Here is a 22,700-nt window from a genome sequence, read left to right as displayed (position 1 = left end):
AAGGTGCACAATAAAGACTACGATCTTATCTTCTTCATCATCATCATCATCACCACCACAGCAAAGCTGGGAAACAGCAGTCAATAAAAAAAAAAAAGTAGGGAACACCACATATAGACACAGCTTAACAACATAGCAGACAGTGACAGATTGGAATACAAAAGTCTGACATTTGCAAATCTGTGACTCAATGAAATTTAAACCTGGAAAATAAGTAGTATTAGGATTTTAAGAAAAATGTAAAACAAATATTTGGGATATTTAAGTGAATTTGGATGTTTTTGTTTTTTCTGAAGCACAAGATGCTCATTGGATCATTCTCAAATCACACTGGATGACATGATCATCAGGTTTTGTGGAGCTCATGAACAAACTAAATTCTGAAATTCATGTTCATCTTCAATTAAATTTTTCACTCAAAGAAAATGCACACCAGAAGCATTTTCACTAGACTTTTGCACCCCAATGTATGTTCAAAACAAAACATTATTCTTGTGTCTTACCTTTCAGCTGATCAGTAACACCATGTCCGACACGTTCCATCACTCGTCCATCCTCCCTCTCATAACAGTCATCCAGAAAACTTGCTGTGACCTCCGACAAGTGCACCTTTCCTGCCACGCCCAGCTGTTCCATAAGATTGGCCAAGTTGACGTCGTTAGACCAGACATCAAACTTAAAGCGCTTCATTCCCAGAATACCACAGAGCACGGTGCCAGTGTGCACGCCGACGCGCATGTCCACGGTCTCCGACGTCTCCTGGCAGAACTGCTCAATGGCCTGGATCATCCCAAGCCCCATTTCCACACAGCAGTATGCGTGATCGGTACGTGGCTCAGGGCAGCCCGCCACACAATAGTAGCAATCTCCAAGAGTGCTGATCTTCTCGCAGCGGGTCAACTCACAAAGTCGGTCGAAGCGACCGAAGAGGTCATTTAGCAGTCCCACCAGTGCATGGGCGGACTTGTTGGCGCTCATTTTGGTGAAGCCCACAATGTCAGCAAAAAGGATGCTGACCGGCTCCATGCGCTTCATGTTGAAGGGCCTGAAGATTATTTGTCCACGAGGAATAGAGTTCTTCTTACGTTTGTTGCTTTTGGGGCTGGACGTGGTTGCGGCAGCTGAAGTGGTGGCGGAGCATGTACCTGCGCTGTATCGTTTCCCCGAGCTCTCGCTCTCCTCGTCTCCCTGCTTCATCAGCTCGTCCGCCACCAGCCGCGGCATTACAGAATGGATCATCCGCTCCTTCAGCGCCTTCTCGACCTCTAGATCCTTCCCGTGCATGATGGCCTGACCTACCTTGAGAAAGGTACTCCGAGAGCGCACTTCGGACATAATGAATATGTGGATGCCAATGACGTGTGCGCACAGGTGCAGCAGGACTTTACCTGGGCCGAGCCAGCTCAGAGTATGCCAGACTGAACTTCCCGCCCTTGACCCTACACTATCATCCAACTGAGCAAGGTGCAGCCAACCTAAAGCCTCATAAAGGACAGAATACAGCAAGCCAAGAAGCACTGACGCATACAGGGGCAAATGCAACACACTGTACAGCAAAAGCAGCACCTCCATACAGAGTGAAAATGTCCCAACTGGTGATATACAAGGAGCATTTTGAGAAGCAGGTAGTGACTGATTGTCTGCTTTCTGGCTATCAAAAAGAGCAAAGAGAGCGGTTTGCATCTGGGGCGCCAGGGTGATGCCAAACATGATCACTGTAAGGAGGAAGGAGGCATGGTTGTAGAATCGCACATACGGCCTTGAGAACGTAAACCAGAGGAGGAGAAGGCACAGCACAAGAAACCCTATCGTGGGGACCAGAAAGTTTGTAGGGTCACACCTGCTGCTATTGATCCCAAAGTAAATCCCCCACAGCAGCGCAGCGGTGGCCAGGTAAAACAGGATGTAACGGAATCTTCTCTGCATCTGCGGGAAGCAACGTTCCCTGCATGCCTCCTCTAGTATGGGCGAGTCAAACTTGGGGTCCCAGCACTGCGCCGCGGACCTTTCGAACAGCTGCGGCACTCTCCTCGGACTGCTCAGGTGAGTCTTAATAGCCCTAGGAACACCCAACTCCCCTGAGCTGCAGCTTGAGGAGATACTATATTTGCAGGGTTTGGAGGAGCCCATGTCGCCAGGGTCAACCTCTTGGTCTGGACCCACCTGTTGATTGCGGCTGTCAGTTATCCGCACAGTAACAGCTCCCCCTTCACTATCACACCTAACCTCCGTCTCGTGTAGTTGTTGGTGCTGCTCTGGCAATGCCATGGCAATGGGACAACAACTGACTTTTAATTATCACATATTACCTACTGCTGACAATACAGAGAAAGCGGCACTTGAACATGGATTCTTGAGAGTACTTGTATTTGAAAAGAGTCCAGCCGGAACGAAATTCCAAGTGCATTCACTATGAGGATGGACCTTCTTGGACTCTTGAGCAGTTCCTTATCCGTGCTGGGATTACGTCAGCACTCGGATTCCATTATATTCTATGGCTCAGGGGCGCATGAACGCGCATGTGTGTACTTTTGCTCCGAGAGACTGACGCACTGCCATCCACTCGAGCCTCCTTTTTTGAGCACATCGTTTTTAATTCGCATTCAATACAACAAGAGCAAGTAAGTATCGTTTTAAAAGTGGTTCACATTGAAACGGTTTTCAAATTAGTTTTTTTTAATCCAGTCCCTCAAACACCCTCTCCAATGTTCGACAATGTTTGAATTTACTTTCCATTTCCAGATTAACGTTACATGCAAAGGTAATACAAGTTTATCTCTCATATTTCCAAATGCCAGATTTTACACATTTCTTGTACTCGGTTTCGGGCTAATGTCAGTTTTAAGTCAGCAAATAACAAACTTAACGGTTGCTATTTGACGAATGAGTTAAAAGGCGCCAATTTCTGTGAGAACTTTTTTTAAAACGCTTTTCACTTTATAGTGTCAAAAAAAAAAAAAAAAAAAATCACAGAAAATTGATTCAAAAATCTCTAACTTATGTTCTGACATCACGAAGCAGCAAGAATCGTCCTATATCTTCCGTAAACGGAGAAAAATAAACGTCTGGTGGTAAGACATTAAAGCTGTCCGTCTTTTTCCGTCAAAACTCGGTGCAGATCCTGTTACTGCCCCACTTCTGCCCCTGTCGAGGGTCAGAAGACGGCCTATTCCCATGGAGGAGCCCCGTCCTTTCCTGAACACAAACTCCGGATGTCAACCGTTAATATTCCAGCTTTCAAAGAGCATTAAAATACGTCCAAGCTCAGGATGACGTCGTGACAACTTCAAATGACATCAGTGGTTCGCGTGAGAGCGCAACGCCGCGGTGCATATCTGCCAACTCCAGAAGACGAATAATACTTATGATTTCAACTTCCAAGAAGAGGAAAACACAGATGACATCGAGGCACTCTGTCAAGTCAGAAAGAGTGCTTAGGGAAAGTTTGCTCTTGTTTGTGTGCAATCCCTTTTAACCAGTTACTTGGAGGTAATCTCAAATAATTTCAATGCAAAGTGTTCAAAATGAAGACGAAAGTTTTTTCCCCCAGGCCTCAAGTCGTTTGATCGGGCTGGCAGCTCAGCACTCGTGGAGTTCAGACCAAGAATGAGATCTCACATCCCATTGCTTTAAATCCCACGCCAATGCTCCAACATTATCAGTCTCTTTAATCCCCACTTTGTCTGTTTAGCATTCCTCCAAAACTCCGTTCAAGTCCGTTTTCGTAGGCAAGCTCATGCCAGCCGAACGCACCGCTGCTGTGTCGCGTTGCGTCCTCTTCCGTTCGCTCTCGGCTCTCCTCCCCGTCTGCACGAGCCTGTTGAAGGGAACGGCGGTGTCGTGGGAGCCGAACAGCCTCAGGAAGGAGTTGAACACCGCTGGTTGGCGCTTACCCGGGCGCTGCGTTCACGAGCTCCACCACCATGTTCTGAGCACACTCGGAAAAGATGGTTGTGGGCGTGCGGTGGGGTGGACAACTTAACTACAGTGTTGAAATACAGGGGAGGGGGCGAGTCGCGAGGGAGCGCGCACGCAGGGCTCTTTAACGGCGGCGCGCACGCACGAGAACTCTTCAAATTTGGCTGCTGTCTTTGCATGAAGCCCATGTGGAGTCATAAAAAGAACAGGTACGTTGAGTATAATTATGGCAGTATCTATTCTCACTGCCTAGATTAGCTGGAACCTGATTTTAACCTGTTCCTTGAGTAATTCATAATTATCACTGGTAAACAAGTATGAGTAAAGAAAGATTATTTTTTTAGAGTGTAACGTTACTAACATTTCAACACGTATGTAACTGTTTTTATTATTATTATTTTGATTCGATTCTTATCAGAATGTGGTGTCAAATCTGACCAAAGCTTTTTTATTGGTGATCTCAAATGTATTTTAAGGGGGGCAGTATGAATGTGATTTACAAGGCCTAGAAAAGTAATGGAAATCTTTAAAAAGTAATGAAAACTATTATAATATGTCAAACTCTAAAAATGCTGGGTTAAAGGATTAGTTAACTTTCAAATTAAAATTTCCTGATAATTTATTCACCCCTATGTCATCCAAAATGTCTGTGTCTTTCTTTCTTCAGTCGAAAAGAAATTAAGGTTTTTGATGAAAACATTCCAGAATTTTTCTCCATATAGTGGACTTCAATGGCCTCCAAACGGCTGAAGGTCAAAATTACAGTTTCATTGCAGGTTCAAAGGGCTCTACACGATCCCATGCGAGAAATAAGAGTCTTATCTAGAGAAATTATCACTCATTTTCTAAAAAAAAAAAATTAAAATTTTATACATTTTAACCATAAACGCTCATCTTGAACTAGCTCTCTTCTTCTTCTCTATTAGAATTCCAGCAGTGTAGACACTGCTAAGTGTATTACTGCCCTCCACAGGTCAAAGTTTGAACTAAATTGTCATATACAATATGCTTGTGCAAGTATATAACAATTAGTTTAAACTTTGACCTGGGGAGGGCAGTAATACCAAAGTCCCTTTAAGTCATTTTACTGGTTTCTCTAGATAAGACTCTTATTCCTCGTCTGGTATCATTTAAAGCCCTTTGAACCTGCAATGAAACTAATTTTGACCTTCAGCCGTTTGGAGGCCATTGAAGTCCACTATAAAGAGAATAATCCTGGAATGTTTTCATCAAAAACCTTAATTTCCTTTCGACTGAAGAAAGAAAGACATGAACATCTTGGATGACAAGGGGGTGAGTAAATTATCAGGAAATTTTCATTTAAAAGTGAACTAATCCTTTACAAAAAAACAAAAATTGGGTTGAAAATGGACAAACCCAGCGACTGGGCTGTTTTAACCAAACGTTTGGTTAAATGTTTGCCCAACCTGCTGGGTAGTTTTATTTAACTCAATTATTGTTTAAAATTACTGCATTGCTTGCTTAAAATGAACCCAAAGTATGTTGGAAATTAACATTTATTAATATGTTTAATGAATAATAATTAAACAGTAAATATTTGTTACATTGCTTATTAATAAATGTTCACCTTTTGACTATTATTGTTGCCTCTAGTAATTGTGTTTGATTTTTAATTTCCAACCTATTTTGGGTTCAATTTAAGCCATCAATATAGTCATTTTTAATCAATAGTTGGGTTAAATAAAGCTGCCCAGCATATTGGGCAAACATTTAACCCAACCGCTGGGTTTGTCCATTTTCAACCCAACTTGGGTTGTTTTTAACCCAGCATTTTTTAAGCATGTTTTATTGTTCCAAACTCTAAAATACTTTATTGAATCAAAATGTCTATTTGTTAGTGCAAACTGTGTCCAATTATATTTAAAGAGAATCATTATCCAGTAATTAAGAAAGATTGTTGAAGTTGTCTGTCAAAAAAAAAAAAAAATTCTTCAGGGTTATTCTTAATCTGTATTTATAATTCACTTTACGTAAAAACAATAGTAATATGAATGGTATGTTCCCATTTAGTAAACTTGAGTGTGTGTCTGTATGTTCACCTAGGAACATACCTGAGATTCTGGGTGTGTCTTGACCTTTGATCCATCAGATAAGTTACAACCAAGTGATAATCATCCTGCACTTCCTGTGTCAGACATTAATCATGTCCAGTTTCTGAGACGTGCTGTGTTGTGTCAGATGGGAAAGTTTATGACACAAGTGTGTTCAGGAATTTGACCAACACTAGCCTGTGGACTCGTCATGCATGTTCAGCTTTTATTTCTTGGTGGTCACTTCTAGTCTCTTGCTCAGAAAACAGCTGCAGATTGTTAAACACACAATAATATAACTAGCAGCACAGTATTTAGTGCAAATCTCAATTAAACTCTTATCAATTGTATACTCAGGCAGGCTACAATTTTATTGCAGATATTTCAACATTCACAATTCTAACCCTTTTATTGGAATCATAAATACTTGCTTTTGTGTGTGTAAATGTTTTACACAAATTGCCTGCTTGATATGTTATTTTTATGTAGATGAATGTATAGCTTGCTGCAGAACAGTACTTTTTATAAAACCAAAGGTTCCTGCATTGAACTGTGATCAATATCTTTATTGCAGTCAGTTTAATGATATGCTACGCCATCTAGTGGGCATTTGGGGTCCTCTCATGAACTACAATTTGAAGATAATCAATTGCAGCTGCAAAATCATTATCATGTATCTCACAATTCACCCACTTATTTAGGTATTTTATTGACTTCAATACTTAATCTTAAAGTTTAATTTCAATATTGTGTAAATCAATAGCCACAAAAAACAATGTCACAACAGTATTAACATGCAGTAATGCGAGCAAAAACACATGTAATAGAATTTCTCTTCTCATTTACCAACAACTCATACACCAGTGAATTGTACAAAGGAAAATGATCAGTATTTACAAGTGAAACAGGAAATGCAGTCAAGATAAACTTTCTACCACATGTAGCATATTCACACTTTTAAAACGACATTCAAACCAGAAATAAATATTATGACGTTATTTATTCTGAACATAGTATAAATAAGTAAAACACTGTTTTGCAAACTGATTAAATTAGAGCAAGGAAGAAAAAGAATATCAGAAAGACTACACTGATTCCCTGATTTACTGTACATGGGTCATTGACGAATAAGGTTTTTAAAAGTGTAAAAAAAATAATTTTGAAGTTTTATTAAGTGTTAACAATAAGATTGTTTATATATATATATATATATATATATATATATATATATATATATATATATATAATATATATATATATTTATATAATATATTAAAACTGCTTTTGTCATTTTTTACAAGATGGACAAAATTTGTTTCAACCAAAATTTCAGTTTTACAGAATGTCACTTTTGGTTATACCGATTGACGATATTTAAACAATGCTAACAAACTTGCTAGCTAGAGAGCAAAAGGACAATCAGACATTTTATATTTAGTACAAGTTTTTAAAACATTTTAAAATTTTGTTTTATAACATTTTCCATGTTTTATATCGGTTGTACCAAATTACCTGATGTTTCAGGACACGCGTAAGAGCAAGTGAAAACATGAATTTTTCGAATAGTTTTGAAGAGAGTTAGTTACTTTATTTCATGACCATGTGGTCCTTTGCAGGTGTTTGAATTATGTCACATCCTGTCACATGATATTGACTGCATGACTTGAACCAAAATGTTCCCTTTATATTGGTTACTCCGAATGACATCAATGATATTCATTTTTCCAGACATTCTTTCTCAAAACAAAGCAATGACTTCTACGCATAATTTGAATTCCATTTTGCATTATGTTGATATATGATTTTATAAAATTATGCCAGAATAAAAAATATATACATTTATTACATTTTTAGATATTTTAATCACAAATGAAATTGCTGTATTGGCCTTTGGATGGTTAAACCGAATGACCTTTTGACACTTAAAAATCTTTAAAATACTTTTATATATAGCAAAATATAATTAAAACCTTTGGATTCAATAAAAGAGATTTAGTTGTACTACCTTACATACTTTGGATGTAATATCTTTGTTTTTTATTATTATTATTAAGGCCTTTGAACAAAAAAATGACCCGTCATGTCATTGACCCACATTCAACTTCCCAATGATATGAATCTTCTTTTACTCTCTCCCTTCCTTGCTTTATTTATAACCATTTATTCATAACTGTATTCTCATCCATCCATTCATTCAACACTTTGGTGCCCTCAGACTGACTGATTGTGCCTCAGGTAGAAAATAAACCCTCACTCCATTTTTCTACTGTCTCCGCCAACGGTTTTGGTGTTTCTCCTTGGTTTCTGCAGCTGCCTCTGCCTTGGCTTCCCTTCTCTCTGCCAAACTGCTGATCAAAGCCGGCAGGTCATCTGTGATGGCCTTCTCAATCTTCTCCAGCAGGCATCCTCCTGTCCAGCTGCAGTATGAGGAAAGGAGCTTGAAGCCGCTGGGAGGATTCACTCCAAAGAAGTCCTGGTATGCCTCCGGTTCTGGCAAGTCGAACTTGCTCACATTGGTCTTGGCCAGAATGGACTTGAAAATGTAGAATTTGTCTGGGTCACTGACAATATCATGGAAAACCTCCTGTGGGTCACTAAACCATCCCAACTTCTCGTAATACGTCTGCAAGTAGCGGTCGACCAGGAGGGCATGGATGCGCACGCGGATACCGTGCTGGCGGATGAAGGCGATTTTGTTTTCCAGGCGGTTCTCAATGACCTGATTTAGGTCCTCCAACAGGGAGATCTCCTCGCGTTTAAAAAGGTCTCTGTTGGTGTCAGGAGAGTAGTCCTGCGGCCAGAAAGAGCTCACGTAGACGCGTGGGGGTTCTGTCACGTTTATCAGGGGTGCCATGCTCCAGAAGAGGGCACCATATACGCGCATTAAGTCCTGGGTTGTCAGACTGTCAGCCTTGTTGAGAATGATACGGATCTGCGACTCGCGTCCCTTCATCTGTCTGAACAGCATTTCCAATTCTAATCCTACATCCAGTTTGGTTGGGTCAAACACCAGGAAGATGAGGTCAGCACGGTCGATAAACCACTGGCACACTTCGCTATAGGGGTACCCTAGAGGACAACAACAGAGTTTGTAAACGTGTACAAAGGCAGAATGTAATACGTTATCAATATAAAGTAGCTAGACTATTTGTACTTATGTGTTCATCTTTGAATCTGATTTTTATTCAGAAATGGTTCTTTAAAAAAAAAAAAAACACACTGTCCTGCAGATGCTGAAGGAAAACCGCATGGTATTCAGTGGCCACTAGTGAATCTATGGCATGAAAACTAAAAGCGCAACCAGTGAAGTTGTCCTCAAGTCAATAATTCATACGAACTGGTTATTTTAGTAGGCTAAATCAAATGCATTCAGCACAACAACCCAGCAAACATTGGTCCGACGGCAACGTTGTGTCCCTGGCCAAAAATAGTTGAGGTAGGATGCATAAATCGGTAAAAATATGTAGACATTTCCTAAAAAGGCATTCAGATACGTTTGTACATGTCTACAATTCTCTGGGGTTGCATGTAGAATTGTTACTTTGACTTTTAGCTATGTGTAGCTAATACATACTTAATTAATTAATAAGATAACATCTAAGACGTCCATTTGAATTTAATTTTGGAACTATTTTTCAGCCATGACAGCCGTCTTTTCAACAGTCATTAAACGTCCAAATGTTTGCTGGGAAGTGTAGTCAAATTCCCCAAATGGTGTATTCAAAATGGTCAATGTTATTTCTTTTTTTTCTTTTTTTTATTAATTATTCTTTATCATTATTATTCTTTTACATGTTATTGATTTCTTGAATCATTTATATATTTCCAACTAAAATGCTCTGATATGTTTGAATATTTCCAAATGTAAGATCTTTGGTGTCTCTTCTGTGTTGCAAGATCCAGTGGGTGTATTTTCCATCAGAAATGATGTACTTTTGTATCAAAACATGTCCGTTTCCATCTTTGCCGACATGTGATAATACAAGATCTGCAGCATTCTCTTAAAGGTCTTAAAGGTGTTAGAAAACACCTTCTATATCTATTTTCCTCTATCTTTGACATTTGACCAGTCACTCTGACCTAGCCGTTACACCAACTATGACATAATGGATAAGTTTGTTTGACCTTTTCTTATTAGACCGAAACAAATGTTTAAGAGGGTGTAAGTTTCCTGCATATATATATATATATATATTCATTGCTACTTCTACTTCAGGCTGCTTCTACTCCTTCTGCTTCTGTTTCTTCTCTTCTACCTCTCTTTTCATTCTCCAAATATCCTAATTTTGTTCTTCCTTTCTCTATACTCTGATCTTCACAATCTTCATCTGTTAGATACAATACTCTGGATTTTATTATAAATTATTATTTACTTGATAAATTTGTCTCTACAAGACAAAATTTTTACTTAATGCATTTATTATTCCTTATTCAAATTAGATCTCTGACATAATCATTGCTGGATTGCCTGGATCTCATTCCATCACAAAATAATTGCTTTAATGAGTCAATTCTTTTTAGTGAGTCAGACATGCACAACTAACTACTTACTGACTGGTTGTTCGTGTAACAATGTGCAGTTAAAGAAATACACTACCGTTTAAGTTTGGGGTCTGTGACATGTTTTTGATTTTTAAAGTCTCATGTTCACCAAGGCTGAACAAAAATACAGTAAAAACAGTAATACTGTGAAATGTTATTACAGTTTAATAAATTTTAAAATATAAAAAGCTTAACTTTCAGCATCATTACTCCAGTCTTCAGTGTCACTTGATCCTTTAGAAATCATTCTAATATAATGATTTGCTGCTCAATAAACATTTATTATCAATGCTGACATTTGTGTTGCTTAATATTTTTGTGGAAACCATGATAAAAAAAATTCAGGATTCTTATGGATAGAAAATTCAAAAGAACAGGATTATTATTTTAAATAATAAGATTATTATTTAAACATATATATTTTATAACATTATAAATGTCTTCATTAATGGAGCCATTGAGGAACAGAAATGTTTAAATTATTCATGATTACCATCCCTATTTCTAATAAGCCAGACTGTGTAACAATATTGAATTCCAGTTCAGAGGTGCATTTTGTCTGATTATCATCTCTCTTAATATTTCTTGTGTCTTTGTCAGTGCTGTCTTTTCACCTCTCTCTTGTTGTTTACGGTTCTCAATGATTCCAGGTGTATCCACAAATGTGACACGCTCAAGGAGTTTGTGCGGCATCTCGATTCCCACCAGCTTTTCCAGGAACCCCTGACCAAACTTCTCCAGTGGCGAGAAAGAGCGGGAACTGTCCGCAGCCATAACAATGCCCTCAATGGTGCGAAACTTCTCACCGTGCATTAGGACAGTGTATTCTGAGGTTGTGGGCTCAGCCCCTGAGAAAGCAAAAGGGAGAAGGAGACGTATGTTGAACTAATATTTTCTTATATAACAGTTCATTTATTGTGGTTCTTTCATTGTACATTCATCCATTTAATGACTGATGTGTTACCAGTGTAAAGCTGTTGTGAAGTGTCATCGAGACCCAGAAGATAATTGATCATGGAAGACTTGCCAACGCTCCAAGGGCCAAGGAACAGGACCATGGGCTTAGAGTTTATCTCTGCATCTGAACAGTGTGAGGAAAGCAGACAGTTTAACTGAGGATAGGGCTTCATTTTGACACTTTTTTTGTGGTAGTAAAGGAATGATGTTGTAAAACATTAATTTACCTGACACTTCATGCTGTCTGAGCTCATTGTATCTGTAGGCCTTCTCCAAGGGATTAATTGCAGAGTTGTAGACATGCTGCAGCTTCTTCAGAGCATCTATGAGAGGTAGAGTTGATTGAATGATGACAGGAAGGTATATAGAAAGAAATAATAATAATAATAGCAGAATGAGCTTGTTTAGAATTTTTTTTTTATTTTTTTTTTTATCATTTTGGGGATTGATTTTAGTTTGCATTATATACATTGCTACACTCTAAAAAATGCTGGGTTAAAAACAACCCAAGTTGGGTTTGAAAATGGACAAACCCAGCAATTGGGTTGTTTTAACCCAACTGTTGGGTTAAATGTTTGCCCAACCTGCTGGGTAGTTTTATTTAACCCAACTATTGTTTGAAAATGACTATATGGCTGACTTAAAATGAATCTAAAATGAAATTAAAATGTTCATTTATTAAACATATTAATAAATGTTAATTTTCAAGATATTATGGGTTCCTTTTAAGTAAGCAATACTGTAAATTTTAAACAGTAGTTGAGTTAAGTAAAACTACCCAGCAGGTTGGGCAAACATTTAACCCAACTGCTGGGTTTGTCCATTTTCATCCCAACTTGGGTTGTTTTTAACCCAGCATTTTTTAGAGTGACATAAATTATATTGTATATAAACAGTCCAATGAAGATTCAAGATATTAAATGAGTTAAATGAATAAATATAATATTAAATTAATTATTGTTTTTACCACATTGTGGTAAGTTCAATAAATGAAACCGTAATAAGGAAGATATTGTTGAGCAAACAAAATTGTTTTGGTCAAGTTAAAATGTGATTGATTGGTTAATGTAGAAATAATTGGCCTGATATTGTACATACTGTACAGCCCAGGAAGTATTACTTTTTTACATAATATTTTCATGATATGACTCACCGACAAATTCCCGTGAAGGTTCAGCTGTTGCCAGACGCAGCGTCTCTTCAATGTGAGACCGATCTCTTGCAGCAGGACCTGAGGGGTTTTTTTTCTCCACTGTCAGAGGAAAAACATAGCCACCATAAAACCTGAATCTCATATCATTATAACATTTTATTTAATGTAGATGGCTCCCACAAAACAAGGTTATTATTGGATTGTATTTTCAATTTATTCTAAATATTTTCAAAATACATTTCACTTTTTTTTTATCTAGGGACTATTTTATTTTTATGTATTTTCATTTCAGTGGCATTCTTTGCAGTTAAGGAATCAGTTGTGGAATCAACAGATTATTGCCACAGTTTAAATTTACATCTGAAGTAAACAAGATCTCTGAGGAAAGAAGCTGCATCTGTATTTACACTAGAATCACAATAACAGGAAACAATGTATCAGCTCAATGAGTTGCTTGTTGATTTACGTGCACAGCTAAAAGCTAAAAAAGACCAGTTTAGACCATGGTTAGTGATATACTAGTCATAGTGATTTATTTATTTTCATATTACTTGACAATAATAACATGGCTTCAAAACAGAATACAGCTGTCATTTTGGGTCCATCTGCTGCAGCCTCTACATCAGCTCTATTTGGAGCCAGTTAAACACAATCACTGGACTATTAAAAGCATCTGAAACATTTCTTCCCTATTACAAAATTGCCCCTGCAGGCCAGAGAACATATTGTTATGATTGGCAATGGACATGTGCCAAGGGTTATTTCTGTTAGGTTATTTTGGTGGTGAGTTTATTCTTGTGCCACCTTTGACCAAAGTATCAGGTGGAGAAGCACAAGGAACTGACTTTTACAATAGTGCCCCCTAACGGCAGGACAACAACATAGCTCATTCTTGGGTTTTTCCACTATAAAGGAGTTTAACCCAGGGGTACGCAAGTTCGGTCCTAGAGAGCCACTGTCCTGCTGAGTTTAGCTCCAACCTTAATCAAACACACCTGAACAAGCAAATTAAGCTCTTCAGGATTACTAAGGCTATAGGCAGCTGAAGGGTTTTTTTCAGGGTTGGAGCTAAACTCTGGAGCTTCTGAAGCTCTTTATTATTCAATTTTAAATTAGAGTAAAGGTAGCATTAGTAAGAATTCTTTGAAATTCTGCAAAAGTGGTCCACTGTATATTGTCAAAGTATTTTCTAAAATTTGTTGATTGGTTGTTTCGCCAAACAGCGGCAGATGTGCAGCCAGATTTACTGTTGTTAAGTGAATTTTTTAATGGGCAAAATCCAGTAATTTCTACAAGAATCCATGCAATTGTGAAATTAGCACAAGGACAAAAGATTTCAACACAAGATTTTGCAACGGGTTCAAGTTGGTCATGTAGATTTGCTTCATTGACCAACACAAAGCTGCTGTTTTTTCTAAATTTTAGAAAGCTGATTCCATTTAATCAATTAGACATTCTCTTATTATTTCATATTAACATTAAATGTTCAATATTATTAACACTGACTGAATTAAAGTGTACCTTTGGCAGATGCCTTGGGTGCCGGTATATCATCTGACACTTCTTCCACCGTTACTTCTTCAGCAAGTGCAGGAATTTCTTCTTGGATAATAATTTGTTCCGGAGTTGGTTCCACAAGCTGCTCAGTTACCTCGTGGGCCAATTCAACAACCTCCTCAACATCATCTGCTGCCAGTTCCTCAGCCTCTTCTGTTTCCACCACTTTTACAAAGGCTTCTGGTTCAACCTTATGAGCTTCTTCTTCCTCTGTTACAGCTTCCTCTTCTACATCATCTTCCTCTGCTACCTCTTCTGATCTCTCTTCCACTTGCTCCAATAGCTCTTCAGGCTGAGGAACCACCTCTGCCTCTTCTTCAATCACCTGTTCCTCACCTCCCTCTTCCTCAACTACCTCCTCTTCACTCTGAGAAATTCTCTCTTCTTCGCCTGCCTCATCTTCAGTCTGAAGACCCTCCTCTTCCTCAACCACCTCCTCCTCAATCTCCTCTTCAACAGATTCCTCAACAACCATTTGTGCCTCTACATCACTGTCTGCCTCTGAGATCTCATGTGCCTCCTCAAGAACTTCCTCCTCCTCCACTTCATTGGATGCCTCTTTCTCAACTTCTGCCTCCTCTTCTTGTACTTCCTCCTCAAAAATCTCTTCAGAAGAGGCCTCCTCTTGACTCAACTCTTCAGATTTCTCTTCTGAAATAACGTCATCCTCTTCGTCCTCATTAGAGCTGACATCTTCTGCCGCGGTGTCAATATGTGCACCGGTGCCACAGGGTTGGCAGACAGGTCTGTTTGGTGCAGGAGTGTCATTGGAGGAGCTTTGGCTGATATCCTCTGTGCCATCACAGCAGTTGAACAGCGCACCTTCAGACTTCAGCTGGAGCGGCACAAGCGGGTCAGTCTCAGACCCCACTGCATCTGCTAAGGAAAAAAAAATTAACAAAAATGTGATTTAATATAACTCAACAGTAGTAAAGTTCTTTAGCAACAAGTCACCTCATGATTGCTGCTCTAGCAACATGGTCACAGTGAAGTGCAAACCATTTTTTTATGTTCACCAGAACACTTTTGATTGGCAGAATGTTGGTGCATCACCAGTACTGCCCGCCACATAACAACACTTCCCATGAAAACAAATATCTCTCACTGTACTGTAGGTACATTAGCATTAGCACTTAGCATTCTCTGTTTGAGACAGCATCATCTACAACATCACAGTAACTCAAGTGAACAAAACGTAACCACGATTACTGTCCTAAATCATGTAAAAAACGATATCTTAAAATGGCATAGCTGTAATACCATGGTTTATGGATTTAAACAACATGACTTGGCAGAGCTGCTTTGGTGTGAATATGCGAGTCTGTAGTGATGACCCATGTCTGTGATTCATGCGGCGATGAATGCTCTCGATGAGAGCTAAATGCTTTTCATGTGAATCACATCCTGAAATAGGGAGCAGAGCTGGCAGGAGAAAAGAACGCCAAGTCTTTTCTGTTCATGTGGATCATCAGAGCAAAGTTTATTTTTCATACTGTCCTTGGGCTCTGATAAGGGTGTTAGCATGGCAGCTTTGTAGCAAGATTTTCCACCTCTAGGTGTAATGTCAAATGCGTTCACTCACTGAAAAGTACATCTCTGCTTTTGTGCAAACAGTCATGATATTGTAAATATTAGTGATTTAATTTGTAGATTTATATTGTTTTCTGGTATAATCTGTTGCAGACTGAGCTTTTTTTTTTCAGTTCATAGCCATTTCAGTGGCGTACAATGCAATACATGGAGATTTTTTATTGTGCTAAATTATATTGCCTACGTTACAACTGCTTTAGAGTATTAAAATGTAAAAAATGCATATTCAGACTTTTTAAATTACATTGGTAGAAGAAAAGATTCTACGTTTAGAACCTTAAAGGGTTCCGCCAGGCGCTTCATATATAGAACCTTTCAAGGGTTCCCATAATGGGATCACTGTATGGATTTAGTTTATTATTAATTAATTTTGTTTTAATTTTTATTTTAATGAAATTTTATGAATTAAACAGCTCGTAAACATACTTTATCACTACAAAAAATAAACTGTTAAACAGGAAAGTATTATACAATCACTTAAGACATTTGTCACAGAACCCTTTTGGCATAAGTGAGTCAAGAACCCTAGGTTTCTCTATAGAAACCCAATGAACTAAGAGTGTACCCTTAAAAGACAAATCCCTAATTCATCTAAAGTGTCTTAGCCCTACACTTGAGTAACATTTCAAAATCCTGCTGACAGCAGAGGGCACCAGACTGGCTATAGTTAGTTCAGATAAACATGTTCCACCTTTGGCATTTGACCATTTGCTTGTAAAAATGCTCTCTTGACAGGCTTGTGTGTTCCTTAGAAGTCTCTAATTGATTGAATTGGCTCTGGTCAGCATAAATGTGATATGTTTTGCGCACTTATACACATGCTCACAGACCCAGGAGAGCTGTATTTAGGCCATAGACATAGTGTAAGAGTGTCATCAACGCAATCATGAGTGTGTGCTAATGATTTTGAAGGCCTGAGGCCATGTTATGTCATAAGAGTTATACTTTACTGCTAGCTTCCTATCTTTACTAGTCCAAGTTTAGGGTTACATCATTGTCACAATGCTAACATAATGTGGAATAATACTCATAAGAAAACAGATGAGGGGAATGATAACTACTTTGATTTATTTGACCACATAATGAGGTCTTTATTTAAATGTCACTGAAACTGACAGAAAAGCTGGTTGTTATGTGCTGCAGAAGAAGTGTGCTACTAATATATGAGTTGAATAGCTTAGTATCATATTCTGCCTTGTTGATTTAACTAAATCCACACAGTTATTGTTTTTTTTGTTTTTTTTTTCAGTTAACGGCTGGGGAGCAACAATAAGAGCAGCTCTATCACGAATTGCCCCAATAATGAAACCAACCAAGTCATATATTTATACAAAATCATCTGCATTTTTCCAGTAAGTTGTAAGTGACGGAGATTAGCCCGTCCCCCTTCGACAGCATGTTCTGAGGTGAGGACAGGAATGGACAGGTGCTCAAGTCCCAGGTCTTTAACATGACACAAATAGCTTATACGCTGAGAAAGAGTTTCTCTGTTATTCTCTGCTAAAATGACATTGAGGTTCAGCTGGTATGTGAGCTATAAGTTCCTTTTTTATACCATTGACTTCCTCCTGCCAAACTACTCTATTCTACTCTACATCCAGAAAGTGATGGGTGTATCTACAGGAGTGATTTTTCAAAGATAGCTGTGGTCACTAGGCAAAACCCAACGCAATCATGTGAGACACTTCTGGGAGGTCATTATACTGATTCATTCTGATGACAGACTCTGGCTCAGGCATTTCAGACTGATCAAACTAACATTTGAGATGCTGTACAATGAAATTAGTCCCCTGGTTAGTCCAGTTATCCAATTACATCAAATGTTGAAGCAAAGTCAAGGGATTTATTCAGTAAATGTGTTTCCGTTGTAATTTATGCGCATTTCTTCTTATCGGATAAAAAATGTCCACCTCACTTGAGCGCGTAATGTGCATTTTTAGTATTTATACCCATCTTGGTGTGTCCATCCAGTAATTTTTATTGCAATAATCCAAATAGCTGGATGGAAACATAGCTTTTGTTTCACCAAACAATTTGAGAGTTTGCAGCATTACTAATAAGCCCAAAATATATGGAATCAATGAAGTCTGATTCACAAATGAATGACTCTTATAATCCAGTCCTTCTTAGTGAATTAATACAACACGACCAGTGAGTGAAAGATCTTATGATCTGGTTCTTTTTAATGAATCACAAACAAATAGTTGTGCAGGTTCTTAAATAATCTAAAATATTTTGGCACTTTTTTTTTTTTTTTTTGGCAGTTCGATACACGCTCCGAACCACTGATTCGAAACAAAAGATTTGTAAAGTCGCTATTTTGTTTTTTTGGCGCACAAAAGTATTCTCGTCGCTTCATAACATTAAGGTTGAACCTGTAGTCACATGAACTGTTTAAAATACGTCTTTTGTAGCTTTCTGGGCACTGAAAGTGTTAATGATCTTGCTGTCAATGGAGGCCTCACTGAGCCATCGGATTTTATCAAAAATATCTTAATTTGTGTTCTGAAGATGAACAAAGGTCTTTCGGGTGTGGAACGACATGAGGGTGAGTAATTAATGACCGAATTTTCATTTTTGGGTGAACTAACCCTTTAACGGTAAGCTAATCAATAACTACTATTTTTTCATACTTCCCAGATCACTACTAAGAACCACTACACAGGTTCATAATCAAAGTTAATAATGTATAATAAATTCTAGAGTAAAGGTAATGGTAACCCACTAGTAAAGACTCAAGCATTACTAAATCCTTCAGATGTAACTCCCTTGTAATGACTGAAATCATTGTAAGCTTTGGAAGTTTTTGGAAAGTTATTCCTTCTGAAGGATTTGGTAACACTTGAGTCATTACTGTACAAGCCTACTAGGTGACAATTTTATTTAAATTAATATGACATGATGTGTATGTAAATATAAGATTTTTAGAAAAAGATTATGCTTGAAGTTCCACCCCTATACCTATGCCAAATTGTAAAATAGTTAGGAATTGCTGATTTGGTTTTCGTGTATTCGTGTGTTAAAATACCTAAAGTGTGTATGTACGGCTTGCTGATTGTATGCGTTTGTATAGCAACATTGTTTACTCTGCGTATGCTTGGCTGCTGTGGGAGGACTGTACAGGGAAAACCCCTGGTGCTAAAATAGGCCACATACAGTAGGCAGGACAGAGGCTTTAAGTCCTACTGTTACCATAATGGTTGCCCCTACAAGGCCTGCAAGACAGAAATAAAGTCTGATTGAGACAGTACCGTTGTGACAGCAGCTGTGGACTGCAAGTGTATATGTGGATATAAAGTACAAGGGGGCGTAAGTGGAGCTGTGAAGCATGACCACGCAACCGCCAGAGGAAGAGTGTCTGATTTCATAGGGCACTCTAGGCCTTTCCACCTGACCGTACAGACACAGAAGGAGAACAAGAACAATGCAAGGACAGACAAGGATAATACTTAAAAGCAAACCAGAGGAAGCTACAGCCTCAAATTATTTGACCAATAGTAAACTACTTTGAGATAAGTAAGAAGTCGCCAACTGTTACCCTTACAGTGGATTGCAATTTTGACTAACAGATTCTATCCGTCTATCATGAATTCAATATAGCACTTTTAGAGAACAAGGCATAAGAATTTAGGGTATGTTTACACAACAACAATGTACTAAAAACAGAAAAGTTTTTCCTTTGCATTTTTAGCGTACAGAAGACAATGTTGTCAAAATGATTCATGTTCACAGGGAGAAGGCTGTATTATTCATGCCAGGCCAGTAGTTGGCGATGTCACTTTGTAAAGAAACACTACACGCCTGTAGACTGAACACGTAATTCACATGCGCATGAGGTCACCGTTTTCACAAATTCACGTTTTTGTAGTTTACAAAGACACTAACGTTATCGTTTTTAAAAACGTACACTTTGAAACTCATTTTCAAAAGTTTGCGTTTTCAGGCCACCAAAACATGAACAGCTAAAACGTACAAGAAATTGTCAGCTTTTAGTGCTGTGTAAACGGCCCGAATATTTACATTTGTAAGAATAAGAAATAAGAATTTGATTTTGAAAAATATTTGTTTAAAGTTACGTGTGATCAAAAGTCATGTGGTGCAACCAACATGCAGAAAAAAAAAAAGTAAGTACGTTTCTTGAAAAAAAATATTTTGGTAGCACTTTATTTTACAGTCCTGTTGACCTGTTTCCTATAATAATTAAATATATAGTTCCCTATAATAACTAGCTCGGCTAATAACCTAACCTTAACCCATGTAAATACCTTATATTTCCAGTACTTTCTACAGTAAGTACACATACTGTAAAATAAAATATTTTTACAACAAGGCAAGATTAGTTCAGGTTATAAATTGTCATGTGGTGCAACCAAAACACTTAAGGATATTTATTAATAAAAACAAATATTTGTTTTTACTTTTAAACACATAATAAAAACTTTTAAAATCATATGTAACCAACATAAATAAGAGGAGTATATTTCATCTTAGTATGCATTTTAAACAACATTTTTAAAAGATTTTTTACTTTTTTTTTTATCACGGACAGTTGGACACTCCGATCTGTCATTAACCCATAAGAGTGTGTTAATATTTAATATGTATGAATTGAAAGAGTGTGTTCGCACTCTTCACACTTTCCATCAGCTGTCATGCCTCATAACAGATGACATCTCCCTTTTAGACTGAATGCATGTTGTGTCTGAGCACCACTTTTTCATAAGTTACATAATTCAACATAGTAAAAGGAATCTATTTTTCAGGGCTAAACTCAGAGAGTCCATTAAACACTTTTGCCGGCACTACACATACAGTAGATGACATCCAGAATCCGAGGACTGAGAACACACTCCCACTGAACGTACTGTACTTGAATGCACTTTATGATTCTTAGTGAATAACTCACACTTGAGATCACAGAACAATTACATCAACTGACTTTAACAACATATCCAAGTTCATAAAGACATAAATTACGCTACCAACAAAACACAAATTATACTATACATTCTGTAAAAAACTTTATATATGTGAATATGAACATGCAAGCTCTCATCTTCACCAAGGACAAGCAATCTGATCTAGGATTACAGTTCAGATTACATTTTTTGTCTTGTGCTAAAACCGAGGCCCATTTCTCCCAGACAAAAACCCAGTCAAATCTTAATAAACAAGTCAACTGCAGCTATAGTTCTGCAGCCCACCTGTTGTTCAATTCCAGTTTTGAAACTTCTTACCTGCAGTGGTGAGTGCCAGTAGAGACAGCAGGCAGCAGAAGGGGAGGAAAGGCCTCATTTTGACTGCCAGGACTGTCCAGTTCTCTTCTCAGTCTATATATACCCCTGGAGAGAGGCAAGAGGGTCCGCGTAGGTTCTGGGGGTGGGGCGGTGCTCATGGACATCGAAGCACTTGCACAAGCGTCAGCACTGAGAGCAGCTGCCTTCTCCAATCAGATGGCCTTTAACCTTTGCCTACTTTCTGGGTAACCGGACTTATAATCTGTGGAATTGTAAATGAAGATTCAGTTGTTCACTTAGAGGGACCAAATCCAGTGACTGGACACTTAAAGGGTTAGTTCACCCAAAAATGAAAATAATGTCATTTATTACTCACCCTCATGTCGTTCCACACCCGTAAGTCCTTCAAAATATCTTAATTTGTGTTCTGAAGATGAATGATTAAATCTGATGGCTCAGTGACGCCTGCATAGCCAGCAATGACATTTCCTCTCTCAAGATCCGTAAAGGTACTAAAAACATATTTAAAACAGTTCATGTGAGTACAGTGGTTCAATATTAATATTATAAAGCGACGAGAATATTTTGGTTAATAACGACTTTTCGTTATTACGACTTTCGCTATAACGACTTTTCAACAATATAGTGATGGGCCGATTTCAAAACACTGCTTCAGAGCTTTACTGCTATTTTTACATGCTATTTTGTTAGTTTATGTTTAAAGGGTTAGTTCACCCAAACATGAAAATAATGTCATTTATTACTCATGGTAATAAAGACTCCAATATTTAAAAAAAAAAAAAAAGGTCAATTTTGATTTCATGGTGACTTTAAGTCTAGTATCTCACGTGACCACCAGATGGCGCTTTTATTGACTAGGAATGGGCAAACTTGGTCCTGGAGGGCCACTGTCCTGCAGAGTTTAGCTCCAACCCTAATCAAACACACCTCGACCAGCTAAAAAAAAGTCTTCAGGATTACTAGGTGAGTTTTATCAGGGCTGGAGTTAAACTCTGCAGGACAGACGTTTACTCTAACAAAAAAAGCCATGTTTTTGGACTTTTTTTATCATGGTAACAGGGGTGAAGTCAGCTAAAATGGGCCACGTTTTGGTAAATGACTTATAATACTATCAATACTATCAAATAAGCTATGCATGAGATCTAATTATGTAAGCATGGGTCTCTTAAATATATATGTATTTTTTAAAATGTGAAATAGTATAATTGTTTTGAGCCACGGCACAACATTCAGGTAAAATGGGCCAGCTGTTCAGTTAAAATGGGCCAACATAAAAAGAGGCTGAAATCATTTTATTTTTAACAGTAAATTGACACTATTGGCTTTAGTGTGCCATATCAACAACACCAAAATGTATTTTATTAAATAGTTGAACAAATATTTCATTAAAAAAATGCAATTAAAAATGAACTGATTATATTGTATAGGTATGTGTTTCTGTAGCCTGACGTGGTCATACTCAATTCTAGTCAGAATATGAAAACTTCCCGTCCAAAAAATGTTGTGGGCGGGGTTCGGGCTGGCACCCAGGCTAGTGTTTCTGTGCATTGGTGTATTTTTTGTGCATGTATGTGTGTATGTTTGTCAAATATCTGTCAAACGTTTTGTTATAGATTAGAACAAAAAAAAAATCACTTTAACATGTCCTGTAGCTATAGGTCTTAACCTTACTGT

The 22,700-nt window shown here is 37.9% G+C and overlaps 2 protein-coding genes across 3 annotated transcripts in view; both read right to left on the bottom strand.

The window, feature by feature from the left end:
* The window catches only part of adcy9 (adenylate cyclase 9), a 42,655-nt gene extending 38,558 nt beyond the window's left edge, over positions 1-4,097 (bottom strand). Inside the window, exon 1 of the mRNA XM_067396367.1 lies at positions 504-4,097. Within this exon, the coding sequence (XP_067252468.1) occupies positions 504-2,268 (1,765 nt within the window). The 5' untranslated portion in view covers positions 2,269-4,097. The remainder of the gene's footprint in view (positions 1-503) is intronic.
* A 3,127-nt stretch (positions 4,098-7,224) lies between these two features.
* On the bottom strand, positions 7,225-21,134 carry LOC137027821 (sarcalumenin-like). 2 transcript variants are annotated; one of them, XM_067396365.1, is made up of 7 exons: positions 21,006-21,100; positions 14,143-15,054; positions 12,622-12,720; positions 11,696-11,791; positions 11,476-11,592; positions 11,126-11,359; positions 7,225-9,038 (listed from the first exon to the last, which is right to left on the bottom strand). In XM_067396365.1, exons 1-7 carry the CDS (start codon positions 21,061-21,063, stop codon positions 8,233-8,235), a joined length of 2,322 nt encoding a protein of 773 aa, XP_067252466.1. In that variant the 5' UTR covers positions 21,064-21,100; the 3' UTR covers positions 7,225-8,232. The 2 variants fall into 2 exon arrangements, with proteins under 2 accessions (XP_067252466.1, XP_067252465.1); XM_067396364.1 differs by having other exon boundaries at positions 7,226-9,038; positions 14,143-15,057; positions 21,006-21,134.
* Positions 21,135-22,700: the final 1,566 nt, after the last annotated feature.

This window comes from Chanodichthys erythropterus, chromosome 10 (genome assembly GCF_024489055.1).
Source record: "Chanodichthys erythropterus isolate Z2021 chromosome 10, ASM2448905v1, whole genome shotgun sequence".
NCBI lineage: Eukaryota > Metazoa > Chordata > Actinopteri > Cypriniformes > Xenocyprididae > Chanodichthys > Chanodichthys erythropterus.
This window is presented reverse-complemented; position numbering and strand designations above follow the sequence as displayed.